General features: G+C 45.8%; 2 protein-coding genes across 7 annotated transcripts; one reads left to right on the top strand and one right to left on the bottom strand.

Annotated features, from left to right (window-relative positions):
* Positions 1 to 5,041: 5,041 nt before the first annotated feature.
* LOC133144978 (upstream stimulatory factor 2-like) lies at positions 5,042 to 7,918 on the bottom strand (the record flags this gene model as incomplete). Its single annotated transcript, XM_061268030.1, has 6 exons — positions 5,042 to 5,258; positions 5,476 to 5,563; positions 5,973 to 6,135; positions 6,279 to 6,365; positions 7,305 to 7,411; positions 7,822 to 7,918. Coding segments are annotated over 6 exons (744 nt in total), but the record flags the coding sequence as incomplete, so codon positions are not given.
* Positions 7,919 to 7,987: 69 nt separating this feature from the next.
* On the top strand, positions 7,988 to 12,080 carry LOC133144570 (H-2 class I histocompatibility antigen, D-D alpha chain-like). 6 transcript variants are annotated; one of them, XM_061267378.1, is made up of 10 exons: positions 7,988 to 8,333; positions 8,477 to 8,623; positions 9,087 to 9,149; positions 9,653 to 9,916; positions 10,042 to 10,320; positions 10,447 to 10,746; positions 10,870 to 10,980; positions 11,097 to 11,136; positions 11,455 to 11,500; positions 11,594 to 12,080. In XM_061267378.1, exons 4-9 carry the CDS (start codon positions 9,679 to 9,681, stop codon positions 11,471 to 11,473), a joined length of 987 nt encoding a protein of 328 aa, XP_061123362.1. In that variant the 5' UTR covers positions 7,988 to 8,333; positions 8,477 to 8,623; positions 9,087 to 9,149; positions 9,653 to 9,678; the 3' UTR covers positions 11,474 to 11,500; positions 11,594 to 12,080. The 6 variants fall into 6 exon arrangements, with proteins under 6 accessions (XP_061123362.1, XP_061123360.1, XP_061123359.1 ...); XM_061267376.1 differs by having other exon boundaries at positions 8,477 to 8,988; XM_061267375.1 differs by having other exon boundaries at positions 8,477 to 8,988; positions 9,087 to 9,185.
* Positions 12,081 to 20,030: the final 7,950 nt, after the last annotated feature.

Below are 20,030 nucleotides of genomic sequence, written 5' to 3'. Positions count from 1 at the left end.
CTCATCTGCAAAAGTCTAAAAAGTCTGTGTTGACACTAGCTTGCAGCCCGTGATGCAAAAGTGAAAGATCTGGAGGAGGCTCTGTCTCCAAAGAGGGGACACCATGTGTAGCCTCCTCGGGGAGAAAGACCGAGAAATGGCCGACATGCGGGAGCGGATGCACCAGCAGCTAGATGAGTATCAGGAGCTCATGGAGTTGGAAAACGCCCTCTAGTACAATTATGAAAGCAAACTGCCCGACGCCTTGACGAAGATGCGAAGCCAGCATGAACTTCAAATTAAACTCTACATTCAAAAAGAGGTAACCATTTATCATTTGGACCTTAGAATCTGTCTCAGCTGCAAAAGTCTAAAAATCTGTGTTGACACTAGCTTGCAGCCCGTGATGCAAAAGTGAAAGATCCGGAGGAGGCTCTGTCTCCAAAGAGGGTACACCATGCGTAGCCTCCTCGGGGAGAAAGACCGAGAAATGGCCGACATGCGGGAGCGGATGAACCAGCAGCTGGATGAGTATCAGGAGCTAATGGAGTTGGAAAACGCCCTCCAGGCAGATTATGTAAGCAAACTGCCCGACGCCTTGATGAAGATGCGAAGCCAGCATGAACTTCAAATTAAACTCTACCTTCAAAAAGAGGTAACCATTTATCATTTGGACCTTAGAATCGGTCTCAGCCGCAAAAGTTTAAAAAGTCTGTGTTGACACTAGCTTGCAGCCCGTGATGCAAAAGTGAAAGATCTGGAGGAGGCTCTGTCTCCAAAGAGGGGACACCATGTGTAGCATCCTCGGGGAGAAAGACGGAGAAATGGCCGACATGCGGGAGCGGATGCACCAGCAGCTGGAGGAGTATCAGGAGCTAATGGAGTTGGAAAACGCCCCCCAGGAAGATTATGAACGCAAACTGCCCGACGCCTTGATGAAGATGCGAAGCCAGCATGAACTTCAAATTAAACTCTACATTCAAAAAGAGATAACCATTTATCATTTGGACCTTAGAATCTGTCTCAGCTGCAAAAGTCTAAAAAGTCTGTGTTGACACTAGCTTGCAGCCCGTGATGCAAAAGTGAAAGATCTGGAGGAGGCTCTGTCTCCAAAGAGGGGACACCATGTGTAGCCTCCTCGGGGAGAAAGACCGAGAAATGGCCGACATGCGGGAGCGGATGCACCAGCAGCTGGAGGAGTATCAGGAGCTAATGGAGTTGGAAAACGCCCCCCAGGAAGATTATGAACGCAAACTGCCCGACGCCTTGATGAAGTTGCGAAGCCAGCATGAACTTCAAATTAAACTCTACATTCAAAAAGAGATAACCATTTATCATTTGGACCTTAGGATCTGTCTCAGCTGCAAAAGTCTAAAAAGTCTGTGTTGACACTAGCTTGCAGCCCGTGATGCAAAAGTGAAAGATCTGGAGGAGGCTCTGTCTCCAAAGAGGGAACACCATGCGTAGCCTCCTCGGGGAGAAAGACCGAGAAATGGCCGACATGCGGGAGCGGATGCACCAGCAGCTGGATGAGTATCAGGAGCTAATTGAGTTGGAAAACGCCCCCCAGGAAGATTATGAAAGCAAACTGCCCGACGCCTTGATGAAGATGCGAAGCCAGCATGAACTTCAAATTAAACTCTACATTCAAAAAGAGGTAACCATTTATCATTTGGACCTCAGAATCTGTCTCAGCTGCAAAAGCTTAAAAAGTCTGTGTTGACACTAGCTTGCAGCCCGTGATGCAAAATTGAAGGATCTGGAGGAGGCTCTGTCTCCAAAGAGGGGACACCATGTGTAGCCCCCTCGGGGAGAAAGACCGAGAAATGGCCGACATGCGGGAGCGGATGCACCAGCAGCTGGATGAGTATCAGGAGCTAATGGAGTTGGAAAACGCCCCCCAGGAAGATTATGAAAGCAAACTGCCCGACGCCTTGATGAAGATGGGAAGCCGGCATGAACTTCAAATTAAACTCTACATTCAAAAAGAGGTAACCATTTTTCATTTTGACCTTAGAATCTGTCTCAGCTGCAAAAGTTTAAAAAGTCTGTGTTGACACCAGCTTGCAGCCCGTGATGCAAAAGTGAAAGATCTGGAGGAGGCTCTGTCTCCAAAGAGAGACCTCTTCGGGGAGAAAGACCGAGAAATGGTCGACATGAGGGAGCGGTTAGAGCAGAAGCTGGATAAGTATCAGGCGCTAATGGATTTCAAGCTAGCGTTGGATCTGGAGATAAGTGCCTACAGGAGCTGGATGAGTATCAGGAGCTAATGGATGTCAAGCTAGCGCTGGATATGGAGATAATTGCCTACAGGTAGGTGCTTGACAGCGAGGAGGAGAGGTGTGTGTGGCTTACAAACATACCACAACTTTTCCTCTCATAGCAATTAATGTCTCCACGTTTGTCCGCACGGTACGCTCGACCACGTCGGCCAGCGGGAAGAGGAAGCGTCCCAACGACACGGACAGCGAGGCTTCGAGCTTCGCCGGAAGCGCTGTGACTCGTACTCCCATCACCCAGCAGGCCTCTGCTAGCGGGCAGGTCACCGTGGATGAGGCGGAGCAGGACGGCAAATATGTCCGACTCAGCAATAAAGGAGATGAGGTCAGTGGATGTGTCACAGTGGAACATCGCACATCTTACAAGTTTTACACATTTTCCAGTAAAGACTAACCTGTTGAGATCAATTTCAGCTGCACGGCACACGAGGAGCTCCAGCAGACCCGGATCCGACTGGAGTCCCTTTCACACCCTAACCCTAACTCTAACAGGACGCCACTCAGAAGGGGAAGGAGTTCAGGACCCCAACAGCCTGGAGATCACAAACTCCGCCAGTGGCGAGCAGTGCTTGCATCCCACTACAGAGTCCCGGCACCATTCGTCACGGATGTAGACGCGCATTCCACCTTCTCGCGATGTTCCCCCTCGTACAATGGCCCGGTCCGCCCGCTAGCCGCTCCAGATGTACAGCAGAGTCCGGAATGTCGACGGTCAACCAAGTCCCAGTGAACACGAGCACACAGCAGTTACGCACTGTCCGGTTCGTAGATCTCAGCAGGCGAATGTCAACCATGTTGTTGTCCAGCGATCGAATATTCGCCAGAAGAATGGAAGGCACGGCCGGGCGAGCTGAGTTGGGTTCAGCCTCCTCGCACACCGCTTCCGACGCTCCCCAACCGGGGGAGGAATAGCAGAAGATGCTTAGATTCACATTATGATCATTCTGGAAGGACAGTGTGGTTCACTCTTGTGATGGTGGTACCACAACTGAGCCCTGCGAGCTCCATCAGCTGGTCCACACTGAAGCCGTACTCACTGAAGAGCTCCTCATCAATGCGCTGGGCTTCCTCTTGTCTGCAGAAGAAATACAAGTACCGTTTTTTTCCATGTATAATGCGCAAAATTTAACTAATGTATTGTCCTAAAATCTGGGGTGCGCATTATACATGGGTACAAATAAATATATATTTTCTAATCCGGATATGATCCGGAGGCCGCCATTACAGATACGCTTTCTTCTCTGGTGTTCACTTCAAACACGCTCCATACGAACACAATGCTGTTGTATCAGACACTTGCTCGATCACCTGCTCGTTTGCTGTCACAATGTACCCTACACAAATCCGAAACATTTCTTTGCGATCGAGTTTGCTAGCGCATGCGCAGTGATACTGACCGGCAGAATAACATCCGGTTGTTCCCAAAGATTATCTTTTTTCTGAAATAATTTTACATTTACGGACTTAAGTAGGAGTCAAAATTTGGGTGCGTATTATACATGGGTACGGGCTTTTTTCCAGCATCAACATGCCATTTTTAGGGTGCGTATTATACATGGGGGCGCACTATACACGGAAAAAAACGGTATGACGAAAACTAGACGTCACTTTAAATTGTATTTATAAAACATACCCAAGGTACTTGATGCTCTGGGCCATGATGGAAGATTGTCTGCTACTGTGACAGTTCTTCTGGTGGTTGTTAGCTGAAGGTGAAAGTGGGCATTTCCCTGTTTGAGCAAAAACTGCTGCGGCCCGTGAGGTCACCAGAAAGCCGATGCCAAAAAGAGTCCGCACACTCAGCATTCAGATGGTCCTGCAATGGTAAACAGCAAATCTTCTTCATGCAATTTGTAGTGATGGCTGATTGTTAGCATGTCTTGAATTCTTGCCGACTGTTAGGGTTTGCAGGATATGTTAGGGTTTGCAGAATATCTTCATCGTATGATTATTTTGGAATGTAACCTGTAATAATTTACCTAGCTTGTCCTGTCTGAACAAAAGTAGTAGAACAAAGTGCTAAGATCTTTTCAACCGATTGACTAGCTGCAGAGGAAGCAATCAAAGTTGCTTTGTTTACAAAAAGTCGTAAAAGGCCCCCTGCTATGCTTTGATCAGCAGGGAAGGGGCTTCACCCCATCCTGTCTTCCCACACCCCCACTTTCAACCCCACTCTTGTTTCTCTCAATAAATATGCACCTGATGAGGCCAGAGTCAGACTTCCATTCGACCATCGCTGTAAGCACAGCTATGAATGGACTCTCCACTTGCAGGTGTCTAAAAGGACTTGCTTGTCTCCTGTGTGGTTCTTGCAAAATAAGTTAGAGTGAGCACCACCCTAACAACGACAACCAGAGATTACTAAAGATTAGTAATCTCTCTGACCTCCTCCAGCCACACGTCCCATCCCGTTCCCTCAGGTAGAGTGATGCCGGCCTCCTGGAGGTCCCCAAGACCAGGCGCCGAACCTGGGGCGACAGGGCCTTCTCCGTGGCTGCCCCCTCTCTCTGGAACGCTCTCCCCAGGCACACCAGAGATGCCCCCTCCCTCCCTACTTTCAAAACCACCCTAAAAACCCACCTCTTCACATTAGCCTTTCCTAACTGACCCTGCCCTTGGTGTTTCTTTGTTCTTCTTTTTCCTCCCTCCTCCCCCAGCCCCCCCTCCCCCCACACATGTAAAGCGACTTTGGGTACCTAGAAAAGCGCTATATAAATCCCAGTTATTATTATTATTATTATTATTAGTGACACTCACCAAATGCACGCCAATATCCCGTTAAGAATGCAACATTTTGGTTAAATGCCATGCAATAACACAACTGTATACACCTCAGGGACAAACACATCACACCTCAGTACGATTACAGTATTGTGTTGTTTTGTAAACAACGGGGCTGACACTGAGGGGAGGGAATCGCAGCAGCATTGGTTCGAATGTGAAAGTTCTCCTCGCCAGTTTGTGCTGCCATGCTGCAACATCTCGCTTCCACCAACGTCTCTGGGGATGGCCGGTAAGTAGGACACAGTGTGGTTTTCAGATTTTTGATCATTTAATAAGGAACGCTATTGTTCCGCTCTTGCACTTTTTTTCTTTTTTTTTGGAACAAAATAAAACTTCATGGGGAGTTTGATTGAAATCCTTTTAAAATGTAGGATTCAGAACGGCTTTGTGTAGAAGAGGGAGGTTTTTTTTTTTTCTGACATCGTGTACTCACCCTGGGTAAGTGTGTGTGCGCGGTGCGATGCTCCGTTGAGTTGCGGACCGCAGCACATCAAGAGGGGTCATCATTACGTAGAACTGACCTGGACACAAGCAATAAAAGCTTAATTATTATTATTATTACTCGACATTTTTTATTCGGTTCGAAGACCATATAAAGCAGTGCTTCTCAATTATTTTCTGTTACGCCCCCCCCTTAGCAAGAAGAAAACTATTCGCGCCCCCCCCCCCCTCCCCACCGTGACTATCCTAACTTGTCTTGTAAGTCGTAAAATGTTGCACTGTCGCAAACGTCACAGAAGTAACAATGAGAGCGCCACTGCCCCCTGCTGGGAAGATGCGCAATTACACTTTATTCTAGTACTGCAAAAAAAAAAAGCCTGTTCCCCAGGGTCACACGCGCCCCCCCCAGGTATAGCACGGCGCCCCCCAAGGGGGGCGCGCCCCACTATTTGAGAAGCACTGATATAAAGTGAAAGTATGTAAACAAACCTGCCCCCTGTGTGATTGTGGGTTCAGAGGTCGTTTGCACCGACACTGCTGTGGCTCTCCCGTCGGTGACAGCGGCGGCGGGAAAGTAGGCAAAACGTGTCTCTCCTGCTACCGTCTCCCCGACAGGACTGCCCACGTTACTGAAAGGGTTCTGGATCACAGCCTGGATGGTAAAGAATGAATCCATCAAAAAAAAAAAAAAAAAAAATCAATCACTGTTGAAACCACCATCATCGTATGTTTTGCTTTGTTCTTAAAATCAAATTAAAATGTCGCCGATTCAGTAATATTTACATGTTCACGCACCTGAGGTGCTCCTGCAAATGCTGCGGCGGAGACGACGCTAACAGCAGCAGTGGCGTCGGAGGATGGATCAATGTTGTCGTCTGTCACCTGGACGACACGATAGGTTACCTTGAGAGAGAGCAGGAACAGTGTTGGAATCATACTAGAACGGAAACAACACCTACCGTATTTTCCGCACTATCAGGCGCACTTAAGAACTTACATTTTACTCAAAAAAACACAGTGCGCCTTATAATGCAGAGCGCCTTATATATGGATCAATTGATGAATTTGTTGATCCATACTGGTTGTACACAGTACTCTGCCAAAATGTTTCAGTACGTTTTAGTACGATTAGTAGATTACAAGGTCGCATTGCTTCCCACCATTACGGCAACCGTGGTCAGGGGGCGTCACTAAATAGCTGTTATACCCGTGAGGCTGTTTCATTTCAAAATAGTATGCTCCGTTAATGTTTCCAGTAAATACACGGATTGATATGGAAGGGAAACAGAGGTAAGCAGTACCAATGTGTTAGATCGAACTTTAGTCAGTTCCGATCGTTTTATAGGAGATCGTTTAAGAAACGCGATTGTTTACACTTTGCTGAGGCTCATGGGAGATTGCGAGCTGAGGCTCATGGGAGTTTGCGGGTGGCTAATGCTATCATGATAGTTGCTATACACACCAGACTATTTCATGTCAAAATAGGCTGCTCTGTTAATATTTCGAGTAAATCTACGGATCGATATGGAGGGGAAACATAGGTAAGCAGTACCGACGTTAGCTCAAACTTTAGTCAGTTCTGATCATTTTATAGGAGATTGTTTGAGAAACGTGATTATTCACAGAGGGCTCATTGGTTATTGGCTAGTGGATGCATACGGCAACCCTAGTCAACCTCAGTTTGTTGCAGTATAGCTTCTATTTTATGCGCCTTTTAATCCGGTGCGCCCTATATATGAAATAATTTCCAAAATAAAAAATTCAATGCCTTATAATCCAGTGCGCCTTTTGGTGCGAAAAATAGGGTAATTAAGTCTTTACCTGACCGCCATTATTGTCTGTGCAAAACTGGTACTGGACATTGTGGTCAGAGAACGCAGCCTGTTGGACAGCAGAAATGGTCCCAGCTGACTGATCCTCTACTTCCCCTGTAAATAAAGCAAACCAAAATTGGGCACATATGAGCCAGTTAAGTATTGCACAAGTATGTCACATAATGTTAAATATTAGAACATAACAAATATCCTAGAATATTCTAGAAGCAGCTCCGTTTTGCTCCTCTTATTTATTGTGTTATTTGTTTATTTATTATTTATTTATTTATATATTTATTTATATATTTATTTATTTATTTATTTATTTATTCATCACTCTTATTATTTATTGTTTGTGCCTTCTTGTTTTATTTTGTGTCGTTTACTTGTATGTCTATCGCGTACTATGTCTCGTCACCGTGGGATAGAGGAAACGTAATTTCGATTTCTTTGTGTGTCTTGATATGTGAAGAGATTGACAATAAAGCAGACTTTGACTTTAGACTATGAAATAAATATCATACCTTCTTCCTGTAACTGCTCAATGTCGTCGGGTTCCTGTTTGTCGTGACTGCAAAAAAGTGAAGACGTTATTTTGTCCAAAGAATAACCAAATAAAGTTGATCAGCGCTTGTCGCGGGTGAGCGGCGCCGCCGTGTGGTCACATGAGCAAACTACATGTTAAGACAAAAAATAATAAAGTACAGTGCCGCACTGCACTAGAGTGCAATAAAATTAAGTAAAATAAAACAAACGTAACTTAAAATGTAAAACCTGAATACATGCTAAAGGCTAAGTAGACCTGTAGTATCGCTGATGTTATTTTATCGCGAGAACAGAAAATGACTAGAGAGAGAGCAAGGAACTAGCAGCTAACAAGAAACGGACATGTGGAAATAAAAGAGTTGAAGTTAAACAAAGACTGTTTTATTGAGGAACACAACATTTTGGCGACGAGGAAACGGTTTACCACGAACCCAGAAGCAAGAAAGGACGACTAGGATTCTACGTCCATACTGGAAGAAAAAAAAAAAAGGTGAGACGACAACTGTATCGTGTTGACCATGTCGAACGGCGATGGTGCCGGAGCCGCGCTGGGACACGCTGCACCTGAACCCAGGTACGCCCAACTGAACGCGCCTGCTGCGTTGAACCTTGGGGCATCTGATTTATTCACAGAATATAGCCTGTGGAAGGACTCCTACGGTTTTTTCGAAGTTGCCAGTGGAACTATTAATGCACCAGACTTAGTGAGGAGGGCCACATTACTGCATTGCATTGGAGCACCTACGCAAAGAATTTTTGCCAATCTACCTGGAAGCAAAAGTACGTATGCACAGACTGTTGCTGCTCTAGACTCGTATTTCACACCACGAAGAAATGTAGTCCTGGAGAGACACAAGTTTAGACAGAGAGCTCAGTGTACTGATGAGTCAGTAGATGCTTTTGTGAATGCGTTAAGAGAATTGGCGAAATCATGTGACTTTGGTGCACTGGAGGACGATATGACAGATAAGAGATCAAATAGTGGAAAATGTGCAATGAGAAAGCTGCGTGACAAACTGCTTCAGGAAGATGGACTGAGTTTAGATAGAGCATTGTCAACTGCAAGAGCTTTTGAAGCAGCACAGGCAGAATCTAAACTTTTCAGACACATTTGAGGAACGGGAGGGACTTCCTGACGAGAACCGGTACATTGTCCTTTCTCTCTCCCTCCACACATGCTCTTTCTTACACACTCTCTCCATTTTCCTGCCCTCCTCACGGGTTTTCCTCCATCTGCGTGCAGAACTTCCCAAGGTGTTTCTCCTGCAGAAGACGCCTTCCTCACCGGTCACCTGCCACGCCACAGGTTTCTACCCCAAGACATCGTCCCTCTTTTGGCGATGTAAACCTGCATGAATATGCATTTGATTAATTATGGAAAAGCTAATGTACAGTAATGAAATGTTCGACAGTCGAGTCTTTGCAATTACTGATGAACATTTCACGGTAACGGCAATCAAGTTGTATCTTTCAGAAAAAAAACATTGTATAGCCTCCTGAATAGACAATATATGATCAATTACGCTATTGGAATTGTTTTTGGCAAATTGAAGATGGCAAAAGTTATGCAATTATATTTCTTTCATAAGTGGATTTAAATCGCTGATGAGGGACATCCCGCTGGAACAATTGTCAATTCACTGACAGGTTTGAGCGAAAGAATGCGCTTGGATAAACATCAACTCCGACATGTCAAGTGCTGCAATGTCCCAGCTGCAGACAAAGTCATTGAAAATATGAATTGCACAAGATTGCCCAATGTAAAAGCAGAGCAAGATCATGTGTGTCATTTTTGTTTTTGTCTTTCAGTCATTCACACGTTCAATTATTTTAAGATGGGCTCTCAAGTTGCAACGCTACCAGAGTACTTGGTGATGGCCTATGTTGATGGCGTTCAGATTCTGCAGTTTGACAGCTACCACAGGGAAACGAAAGCAATACATGACTGGGTGAACAAAATCACAGAAGATGATCCGCACTTCTGGAAGAGAGAGACGGAGTTCAATATTGGGAATGAGCAGGTCATGAAAGTCAACATTGAAACCGCTAAAAAGCGCTTCAACCAAACTGGAGGTTTGTTTACGCCAGCTCGTAAAATTCATTTCATGTGCTGGTACGCTTCATGACTAATAAACAGACGTGTCACTGGTGGCTCCTCTCCGATTACCGTCACTGAATCTTGTGTGCGATCCTTTCAGGTGTTCACATGATTCAGGTGATGAGAGGCTGTGAATGGGATGATGAGACGGGTGAGGTTGATGGTTGGCAGCACATCCGTTACAACGGAGAAGACTTCCTATCATTTGAGGCGAAGACGATGACATGGATTGCAGCAAATCCACAAGCTTTCATCACCAAATTGAAATTGGACCAAATAGACGTGTTGAATGAAGCCAGGAAGAATATACTCATTGAGGAGTGTCCTTTTGAGTTGAAGAAACATGTGAGCAACGGGAGGGACTACCTGACGAGAACCGGTACGTTGCCTTCTTACGTCTTCTCTCAACCTCACACACACACTTTCTGTTTTTCCTTTCTTCCCGAGCTCTTCATCTGTCGTGCTCTTCTTACGTGTTTCCGTCCATCTATGAACCTGCGTGCAGAGCTTCCCAAGGTGTTTCTCCTGCAGAAGACGCCTTCCTCTCCGGTCACCTGCCACGCCACGGGTTTCTACCCCAAAACATCATTCCTCTTTTGGAGGAAGAACAGCGAGGAGATCCACAAGGACGTTGAGATGGGGGAGACCCTCCCCAATCACGATGGAACCTTCCAGACCTCGGTCCACCTGAAAGTGGAGGTGACGCCCGCCGCGGAGCAGGAGTACGAATGCGTGTTCCGGCTAGCCGGCGTCTCAGATGACATCGTCATCAAGCTGGACGCCGGAAGCATTCTGAGCAACCAGGGTGAGCGTTTGTCACGGCTCAGACACGTCCCATTGGCTGTCGGGCTCCCGTGACGGCTCGGTGTCACGACAACAGTCGTTCACGTGTCTCTCTTCATTGCACACGCTTTGCCTTGTGCAAAAGAGCAAGACTGGAAGAATGCGGTGGCCATCGCCATCCCGTTGGTGGTCCTCGCTCTGGTGGCGGTGGTGGCGGCGGCGATGGTCCTTGCCAAGCGTCTCAAATCCAAACAAGGTGAGCGACAAATGTTTTCTCCGTCAGGAACATCCAAAGAGAACATTGTTTGCTTCGCGTCGTTTGTGACCATTCCTAATCGCTTCTTGCTTCTCTTTTATTCATATACTCTCAAGCCGAAAAGAAAAGAAGAAGAAGAAGAAGAAGGACAATTAAGTAAGTCAAATGTTTTCTGCTTCCTTTGAGCCACAATAACAAGGCAGCCATGTCAAGGTTTGATTCAAAGCTTAAGAGTCAATGAGGAGTCGCGTCGAAAAATGTCAGCTGGGTTCTGTGACAATGTTCACACGTTTGTTGATGTCAAGGCCATTGTTGTGCAAAAAAAGTACACTATTGCCCTGAGATACGAGCCAAATATGTTCAGCAACCACACTTGCAAATGCTTTTTTTTTCCGTTGAAAGGAATGGACATGACATTCTTCATCAAAATTGTTGTGTGTAATTTAACGTTCCGTCATGTTTGCGCTCTTTTAGCTGTTTCCACCTACTGTGAGTCATGAGAGGCAGTTGCTGTCACCTGGTGAGTTAGCTCATGCTTATTACACGTGGTCTTTGGCTTCTGGAGGTGGGTTAGGAAACATTTGGAAACACTATTTTGCTCCTCTTTCTTCAGGTGTTGGAATTCTTTCAGAGGACTTTCTCATCGCGCCGCACTGCATCGATAGACATTCTCATGAAGGTTCGTGAGTAGGTCCTGCAGGATCTGGTGAGGCGTTTTGACCGAACCGTGCTGCTGATCACCAACAACCTGAAGACTATCGAGGCCGATCAGATTGCGGTGATAGGCGCGGGCGGCGTTCGGGAGCGAGGAACCCACCGCTAGCTGATGGAAAAGAATGGCATGTAGTCTCAACTGAAAGAGAAGTTCGCCATCGCTGGAAGCTAACGCCTTCAGAAGCACTGACATGCATTTACAACCTGGATTTATCCATGAAGTTTTTTTCTTAAAAAAATGAATTCACGTGTACTCAATGTATCACAGACTCAAAAGAAAATGTCATTAATTTCCAGTTTGTAGTAAAGGGAAATGTACTTTCGGCAGTTTGCAAACACATTTGATTAAGGCTGCGTTAGACACATATAAAGTCAAAGTCAAAGTCTGCTTTATTGTCAATCCCTTCATATGTCAAGACACACAAAGAAACCGAGATTCCGTTTCCTCGATCCCACGGTGATGAGACATAGTACACGATAGACATACAAGTAGACGACACAAAATAAAAACAAGAAGGCACAAATAATAAATAATATGAGTGATGAATAAATAATAAACAAATAACCCAATAAATAAGAGGAGCAAAACTGAGCCAGTGTGCATACAGCAGACAGTAAGCATAGCGCCAAGTACAGGACGCTACGCAGAAAGGGGGAGCGAGTTCAGGATCCTAACAGCCTGGAGTATGAAGCTGTTGGTGAGTCTGGTGGTGCGGGAGCGCAGGCTCCTGTACCTCTTCCCAGAGGGCAGATGATCAAACAAAGAGTCATATCAATATAATTTCTAGTAGTAGTGTGGTCGATTAATAAGTGGAAAGGGATGTGCAGACTACATGAATTTGTTTTCTTCAAAGTATTGTGGAACAGGATGTCCAGACAGGGAGGACATCTCAAGGCCGATGGGGAACGCGAATAACTCGTCGTGGTCCAGACACCTGTGCTGAGCAGGGGAAAACCCAAACGAGGAGGAGCTGGCCATCAACCATCGACCAATCACCACACAATATTTTGCATGCTTGAATATTCATATTATGTTTCTTTAAAACTGGGCAACCCAGAAGAATGTGTTGTCTTTTGATGGTCACAGAAGGCACACAAGTTTTTTGTGTTAAGGACCCGAGACCCAGGCGCCTGTATTAGCTTGCTTTGTCAGGATTACACAATTGGTCAATTCGGCCTAATTGATCTACTGGTCTTCTCTTTGACCGAACGAACTCGCAAAATTGTTAGGTGCGACATTGTGTGGATTTGGACATAACAACTCTTGTGTTAAGTGTTGATCGCAATTTGGAGTCAGATCAATAACTAAAATCCGTAGCCTAACGCATTGAAAGGATTCAATGGGGGAAAAAAAAGGTTCAAATAGTTGCAAGTTGCATCCTTTTTCTTTGGGAGGCGGTTCCAAGCCTTCCAGTTCAGCCCTTTCGTGATTCCACGCCCCGCGCACCACTAGTACCACGGCCCCACGTCAGATTCGGATCCAAAGTATGCAACTCGCAAAGAAGATTTCAACCTTGCCTCCTGAATTAATATTCAGGAGACAAGGTTCAAATCAGGCAATATATGATCAATAACATTATTGGAATTGTTCTTTTTTTTTTTTTTTTTTTTGCAGATTAAAAAGAATGGCAACATTCTTTCTTTTTTCATAAGTGGATTTAAATGGCCGATGAGGGGCATTGAACTCCAACATGTCAAGTGCTGCAATGTTCCAACTGCAGACAGAATAATAGAAAATATGAACTGTTTTTGTCTTTCAGACATTAACCCGCTCAATTATTCTCCAAAGAATAACGTAAAGCTCGAAACTAGCATCAAATAAAGTTGATCAGAGCTTGTCGCGGGTGAGAGGCGCCGCCGTGTGGTCACATAAGCAAACTACATGTTAAGATAAAAATAAAGTACAGTGCCGCACTGCACTATAGTGCAATAAAATTAAGTAAAATAAAACAAATGTAACTTAAAATGTAAAACCTGAACACATGATAAAAGCTAACTAAACCCAAACGTTGAGTTTGAGTCTTAAGTTCGAACTGGTACGTCTTCTTGAAATGACCTTAATACCTTCGTTTTGACGTCTTGCAGTAGCCGCAATGTTACACAGTTGCTAAATTCGAAAAATAGGACAAAAATGAATTCAATGATCGCTTGGGTGTAGAAATGAAACATTGCCGAAGCAGGAGTAAAACAACTCTGATAGAAAGCAAGTAAAAGTGTCAAACAGCTTAAAGATATAAAGAAAAGCGTTTGCAAAGAGTCTAAACCATATGTGTGTCAAACTCAAGGCCCGCGAGATCATTTTATATTATTGTTACTAATGGCCCGACGATATGAAGCGATGATAACACAATAAACTACAGATCCCATAATGCAGTGCTTTCGCTGCCTTGCTGAGCGTTTTTCCGCGGCAACCAGGACAAGTGCTTGTTGCTGCAAGTTATTGCGAAGCTAGCCCCTCATGATGCCGAAGAGAAAAGTTGATTCTGAAAACAAAGCCTTTAAAAAGGTTGAGTATATGTTTACTGACATTGCCGGTAAGCCCGTTTGTCTCATGTGTGGCGCTAATGTGGCTGTATTGAAAGATTTTAATCTAAGACGGCACTATGAAACAAAACATCTGGATAACCTGAAAGACCTGAATGCAGAGCAGAATGACAGAAGGTAGAAGAGTTAAAGAAAAGGTAAAGAAGAAGCTGATATTCCAGCAGACGTTTTTCACCCGTTCAAAATCACAAAGTGAAGCTGCTGTGAAAGCGAATTTTATCGTGGCAGAGGAGATCGCCAAAGCAGGTTGTTATTGCTGAAAAGCACAAATTGGTGGAGAAGAAAGATCTCAGCAACCTCAACGATAGGGGTGTAAATCGCGGGTTTTGTCACGATACGATATAATATCGATATAAAGAACTACGATACGATATTTGCCGATATCTTAAAGCCTGCTGCGATTCATTCACGATATATCGCGATCATAGTGCTCTACGATCGATGTATACATTTTTTTTTAATAAAAACTATAGAACAATATCCTGATTTAGAACAATTCATACGCAAAATCAACAAGGTACTGCAAACTCTTTATTTAGGAAATTACAAGAGTATTGTAGTATACAAATTGCTTACTTTAACACTGAACTTTGATGTCGTGTTTAAATGTGCGGCGAGATTTGTGCTCCCTGAATATTTGATCACCGCATGGCAGGATTTACAAACTGCACTTGTCTTGTTCGTTGAGCCATCTTTTCTTTGGAATCCAAAGTGCTTCCAAACGAATGACTTGAAGCCTAAAGGGGAGCCAATTTCCTCGTCTTTTTGGACACTAGCCATAGCACCAGCCCAGGAGCCGCGTACTAGTTGTCGACTCCCCTTTCACGTGCAGCAACGCCACGCACTGCTCCCTGCTCCCGGAAAGAGGAAGCAAGCAACAATGAACTGGATTTCAAAATAAAGTCGCGTCTAATGTCCGAGGTCAAACACGGCGATATAAATCGATGTTTACCTTTAGCATCGATGCTAATAAATCGTAGAGCATTATATGGATTAATCGATGTGTATCGATGTATCGTTACACCCCTACTCAACGACCGTCTGCAGCTGGAGGTGAGCAAGCTGAGGGAGGAAACTCCACACAGGTAGGGCCAGAGGTGGAATCGAACCAGCACCCACCTAACTGTGAGGCGGACGTGCTACCCAGCGCCCCACCGAGCCGCCCTTAGGATCCATCCGTTGCATAGTTTCTTTGAACCATTGCAAAGAGTGAGTTTTTTTTTTTTTTTTTTTTATGTGTATTTACAAAGGAACCTTTGTTTGACTTTGAAGAAACCTCTATGCAGTTTCTTTGATAAGTGCAATCAGGCATTGGTGTAATGCATGACACTGAGTCTTTCCTGGATCAGCAGAAGCAAGCTCGAGATGGCGACCCCAGAAAACATTCCTCAAGGTGCAAACAACGCCCTCTCCCAGGAGGTGGGGAACGCCGGCTTGCGTTTGCGCATCACTGAATCCGAAACAGAGGTGTCCCGGCAGCTGACGGGCCTGAAGGCCGTTTTCGAGACGGAGCTGGCGGATGCCCGTGCGACTCTGGACTCTGAGGCCAAAGAGCGTGCACATCTGGAGCTGGAGGTGAGCAAGCTGAGGGAGGAAATCAAGGAGCTGAAAGCAAGGTGAGGCCCGGCCATTTTATCAAAAATATGCCAACAACAAAATGGATGCTGGATATTAGTGCTGACATAATTGCTTTGCTGCTGGGGCCACACCCCAAGGAAAATCCTCCTCGTGACTAATTGCAGCTCAACATTGGACTTCCAGTTAACCATCCCATAGTCCAGGGGCGGGCAAACTTTTTGACTTGCGGGCCGAATTGGGTTCTAAACTTTGACCGGGGGGCCGAACCAGGAGCAGATGGATGTAGTGTTTGTGTGTAAAGGTCATATAAATGACATGTAAAGGTCATTGCATAAAAGCTTTTTACTTTTAGCATGGATTTTTTGAAAACAAATGCATTTATTAACAGCATTAAAAAAATATCTCACCAAAAAACTACTATCAGTGATTCTTATTAAATACGACATTGTTATGATGTATAACATTTTCCATCACTTCAGCGCCTGCAGGTCAGATTTATGAAATATGTTTATCTAATGAGGCAACATCACATCCAACGGCAAACATTCTGACCAAATACATCATCTTGAAGAATCAGTGAAAGAATACATCTAAATAAAGAAATCAATAGTATTGTTGGTTTCCCTTTTTTGCCAGTGCATCATAGTCTGGAGTAAAATTGGTTGTGGCAATTCTTCGGATAGAGCCGAGGTGTCGGTCCGTTAACCTAGATCTGTGACTGGCTTTGTTGACGTTCATGTGGCTGAACGTCACGTCGCGTACGTCGAGCCAAATTGGCCACTCTCTTTTAAACACTCGGCACTGTGTCCACCTTGCTTTTTCTTGGGCGACTCATTTTAATAGAAGGATTCCAGGGGAAGGTTTGTGGGTGGCTTTAGCGTAAAACTGTATCTGAAAACTCAGCACGCGAATTACGAGAATATTGACGTCACAGCCTACACTCAAAATTCGGCACTGATAGATGAAATGACTACGTACTACTGAGTACGCACATGTACTTGTGAGTGTGCACCGAGCTTTCTGACGGCTCCCGGGAGTAAATGCGCGGGCGGGCGGGCGCTTCCCCATCTACTGGGGAAACATAGTGATTGTAGGGAAAATGACCCCCCCAAACATTTATAATACAATTTATTCAGGTTTGGCGGGCCGGATTAAACGGCCCCGTGGGCCGGATGTGGCCCGCGGGCCGTAGTTTGCCCATGTCTGCCATAGTCGCATATCAACATAAATAGCACATTTGACTGCGTCCATCCATTTTCCATATTCCCAGTTTATTACACGATTATCATCACTATCGCTTATTTTTAATTCATGAGAATAAAGCTGAGTCATTCTCACGTCTCACGTAGGAGTTGCGCAAGGTCAAACGCCGGCACGAGTCTCGCATGGTGGAGTTTGAAAACGCCCCCCAGGAAGATTATGAAAGTAAACTGCCCGACGCCTTGATGAAGATGCGAAGCCAGCATGAACTTCAAATTAAACTCTACATTCAAAAAGAGGTAACCATTTATCATTTGGACCTTAGAATCTGTCTCATCTGCAAAAGTCTAAAAAGTCTGTGTTGACACTAGCTTGCAGCCCGTGATGCAAAAGTGAAAGATCTGGAGGAGGCTCTGTCTCCAAAGAGGGGACACCATGTGTAGCCTCCTCGGGGAGAAAGACCGAGAAATGGCCGACATGCGGGAGCGGATGCACCAGCAGCTAGATGACTATCAGGAGCTAATGGAGTTGGAAAACGCCCTCTAGTACAATTATGAAAGCAAACTGCCCGACGCCTTGACGAAGATGCGAAGCCAGCATGAACTTCAAATTAAACTCTACATTCAAAAAGAGGTAACCATTTATCATTTGGACCTTAGAATCTGTCTCAGCTGCAAAAGTCTAAAAATCTGTGTTGACACTAGCTTGCAGCCCGTGATGCAAAAGTGAAAGATCCGGAGGAGGCTCTGTCTCCAAAGAGGGTACACCATGCGTAGCCTCCTCGGGGAGAAAGACCGAGAAATGGCCGACATGCGGGAGCGGATGAACCAGCAGCTGGACAAGTATCAGGAGCTAATGGAGTTGGAAAACGCCCTCCAGGCAGATTATGTAAGCAAACTGCCCGACGCCTTGATGAAGATGCGAAGCCAGCATGAACTTCAAATTAAACTCTACCTTCAAAAAGAGGTAACCATTTATCATTTGGACCTTAGAATCTGTCTCAGCCGCAAAAGTTTAAAAAGTCTGTGTTGACACTAGCTTGCAGCCCGTGATGCAAAAGTGAAAGATCTGGAGGAGGCTCTGTCTCCAAAGAGGGGACACCATGTGTAGCATCCTCGGGGAGAAAGACCGAGAAATGGCCGACATGCGGGAGCGGATGCACCAGCAGCTGGAGGAGTATCAGGAGCTAATGGAGTTGGAAAACGCCCCCCAGGAAGATTATGAACGCAAACTGCCCGACGCCTTGATGAAGATGCGAAGCCAGCATGAACTTCAAATTAAACTCTACATTCAAAAAGAGATAACCATTTATCATTTGGACCTTAGAATCTGTCTCAGCTGCAAAAGTCTAAAAAGTCTGTGTTGACACTAGCTTGCAGCCCGTGATGCAAAAGTGAAAGATCTGGAGGAGGCTCTGTCTCCAAAGAGGGGACACCATGTGTAGCATCCTCGGGGAGAAAGACCGAGAAATGGCCGACATGCGGGAGCGGATGCACCAGCAGCTGGAGGAGTATCAGGAGCTAATGGAGTTGGAAAACGCCCCCCAGGAAGATTATGAACGCAAACTGCCCGACGCCTTGATGAAGTTGCGAAGCCAGCATGAACTTCAAATTAAACTCTACATTCAAAAAGAGGTAACCATTTATCATTTTGACCTTAGAATCTGTCTCAGCTGCAAAAGTTTAAAAAGTCTGTGTTGACACCAGCTTGCAGCCCGTGATGCAAAAGTGAAAGATCTGGAGGAGGCTCTGTCTCCAAAGAGAGACCTCTTCGGGGAGAAAGACCGAGAAATGGTCGACATGAGGGAGCGGTTAGAGCAGAAGCTGGATAAGTATCAGGAGCTAATGGATTTCAAGCTAGCGTTGGATCTGGAGATAAGTGCCTACAGGAGCTGGATGAGTATCAGGAGCTAATGGATGTCAAGCTAGCGCTGGATATGGAGATAATTGCCTACAGGTAGGTGCTTGACAGCGAGGAGGAGAGGTGTGTGTGGCTTACAAACATACCACAAATTTTCCTCTCATAGCAATTAATGTCTCCACGTTTGTCCGCACGGTACGCTCGACCACGTCGGCCAGCGGGAAGAGGAAGCGTCCCAACGACACGGACAGCGAGGCTTCGAGCTTCGCCGGAAGCGCTGTGACTCGTACTCCCATCACCCAGCAGGCCTCTGCTAGCGGGCAGGTCACCGTGGATGAGGTGGAGCAGGACGGCAAATATGTCCGACTCAGCAATAAAGGAGATGAGGTCAGTGGATGTGTCACAGTGGAACATCGCACATCTTACAAAATTTACACATTTTCCAGTAACGACTAACCTGTTGAGAACAATTTCAGCTGCACGGCACACGAGGAGCTCCAGCAGACCCGGATCCGACTGGAGTCCCTTTCGCACCCTAACCCTAACTCTAACAGGACGCCACTCAGAAGGGGAAGGAGTTCAGGACCCCAACAGCCTGGAGATCACAAACTCCGCCAGTGGCGAGCAGTGCTTGCATCCCACTACAGAGTCCCGGCACCATTCATCACGGATGTAGGCGCGCATTCCACCTTCTCGCGATGTTCCCCCTCGTACAATGGCCCGGTCCGCCCGCTAGCCGCTCCAGATGTACAGCAGAGTCCGGAATGTTGACGGTCAACCAAGTCCCAGTGAACACGAGCACACAGCAGTTACGCACTGTCCGGTTCGTAGATCTCAGCAGGCGAATGTCAACCATGTTGTTGTCCAGCGATCGACTATTCGCCAGAAGAATGGAAGGCACGGCCGGGCGAGCTGAGTTGGCTTCAGCCTCCTCGCACACCGCTTCCGACGCACCCCAACCGGGGGAGGAATAGCAGAAGATGCTTAGATTCACATTATGATCATTCTGGAAGGACAGTGTGGTTCACTCTTGTGATGGTGGTACCACAACTGAGCCCTGCGAGCTCCATCAGCTGGTCCACACTGAAGCCGTACTCACTGAAGAGCTCCTCATCAATGCGCTGGGCTTCCTCTTGTCTGCAGAAGAAATACAA

The sequence above is a fragment of the Syngnathus typhle genome, linkage group LG20 (genome assembly GCF_033458585.1).
Source record: "Syngnathus typhle isolate RoL2023-S1 ecotype Sweden linkage group LG20, RoL_Styp_1.0, whole genome shotgun sequence".
NCBI lineage: Eukaryota > Metazoa > Chordata > Actinopteri > Syngnathiformes > Syngnathidae > Syngnathus > Syngnathus typhle.
This window is presented reverse-complemented; position numbering and strand designations above follow the sequence as displayed.

Excerpts from the sequence above, each read along its gene's own strand:
- LOC133144570 (XM_061267374.1), top strand. The coding sequence starts at position 8,375 with ATGGTGCCGGAGCCGCGCTGGGACACGCTGCACCTGAACCCAG. Across the intron at positions 9,917-10,041 it reads GCGCTTCAACCAAACTGGAG|GTGTTCACATGATTCAGGTG; the intron begins GTTTGTTTACGC and ends CGATCCTTTCAG. Across the intron at positions 10,747-10,869 it reads AAGCATTCTGAGCAACCAGG|AGCAAGACTGGAAGAATGCG; the intron begins GTGAGCGTTTGT and ends CTTGTGCAAAAG.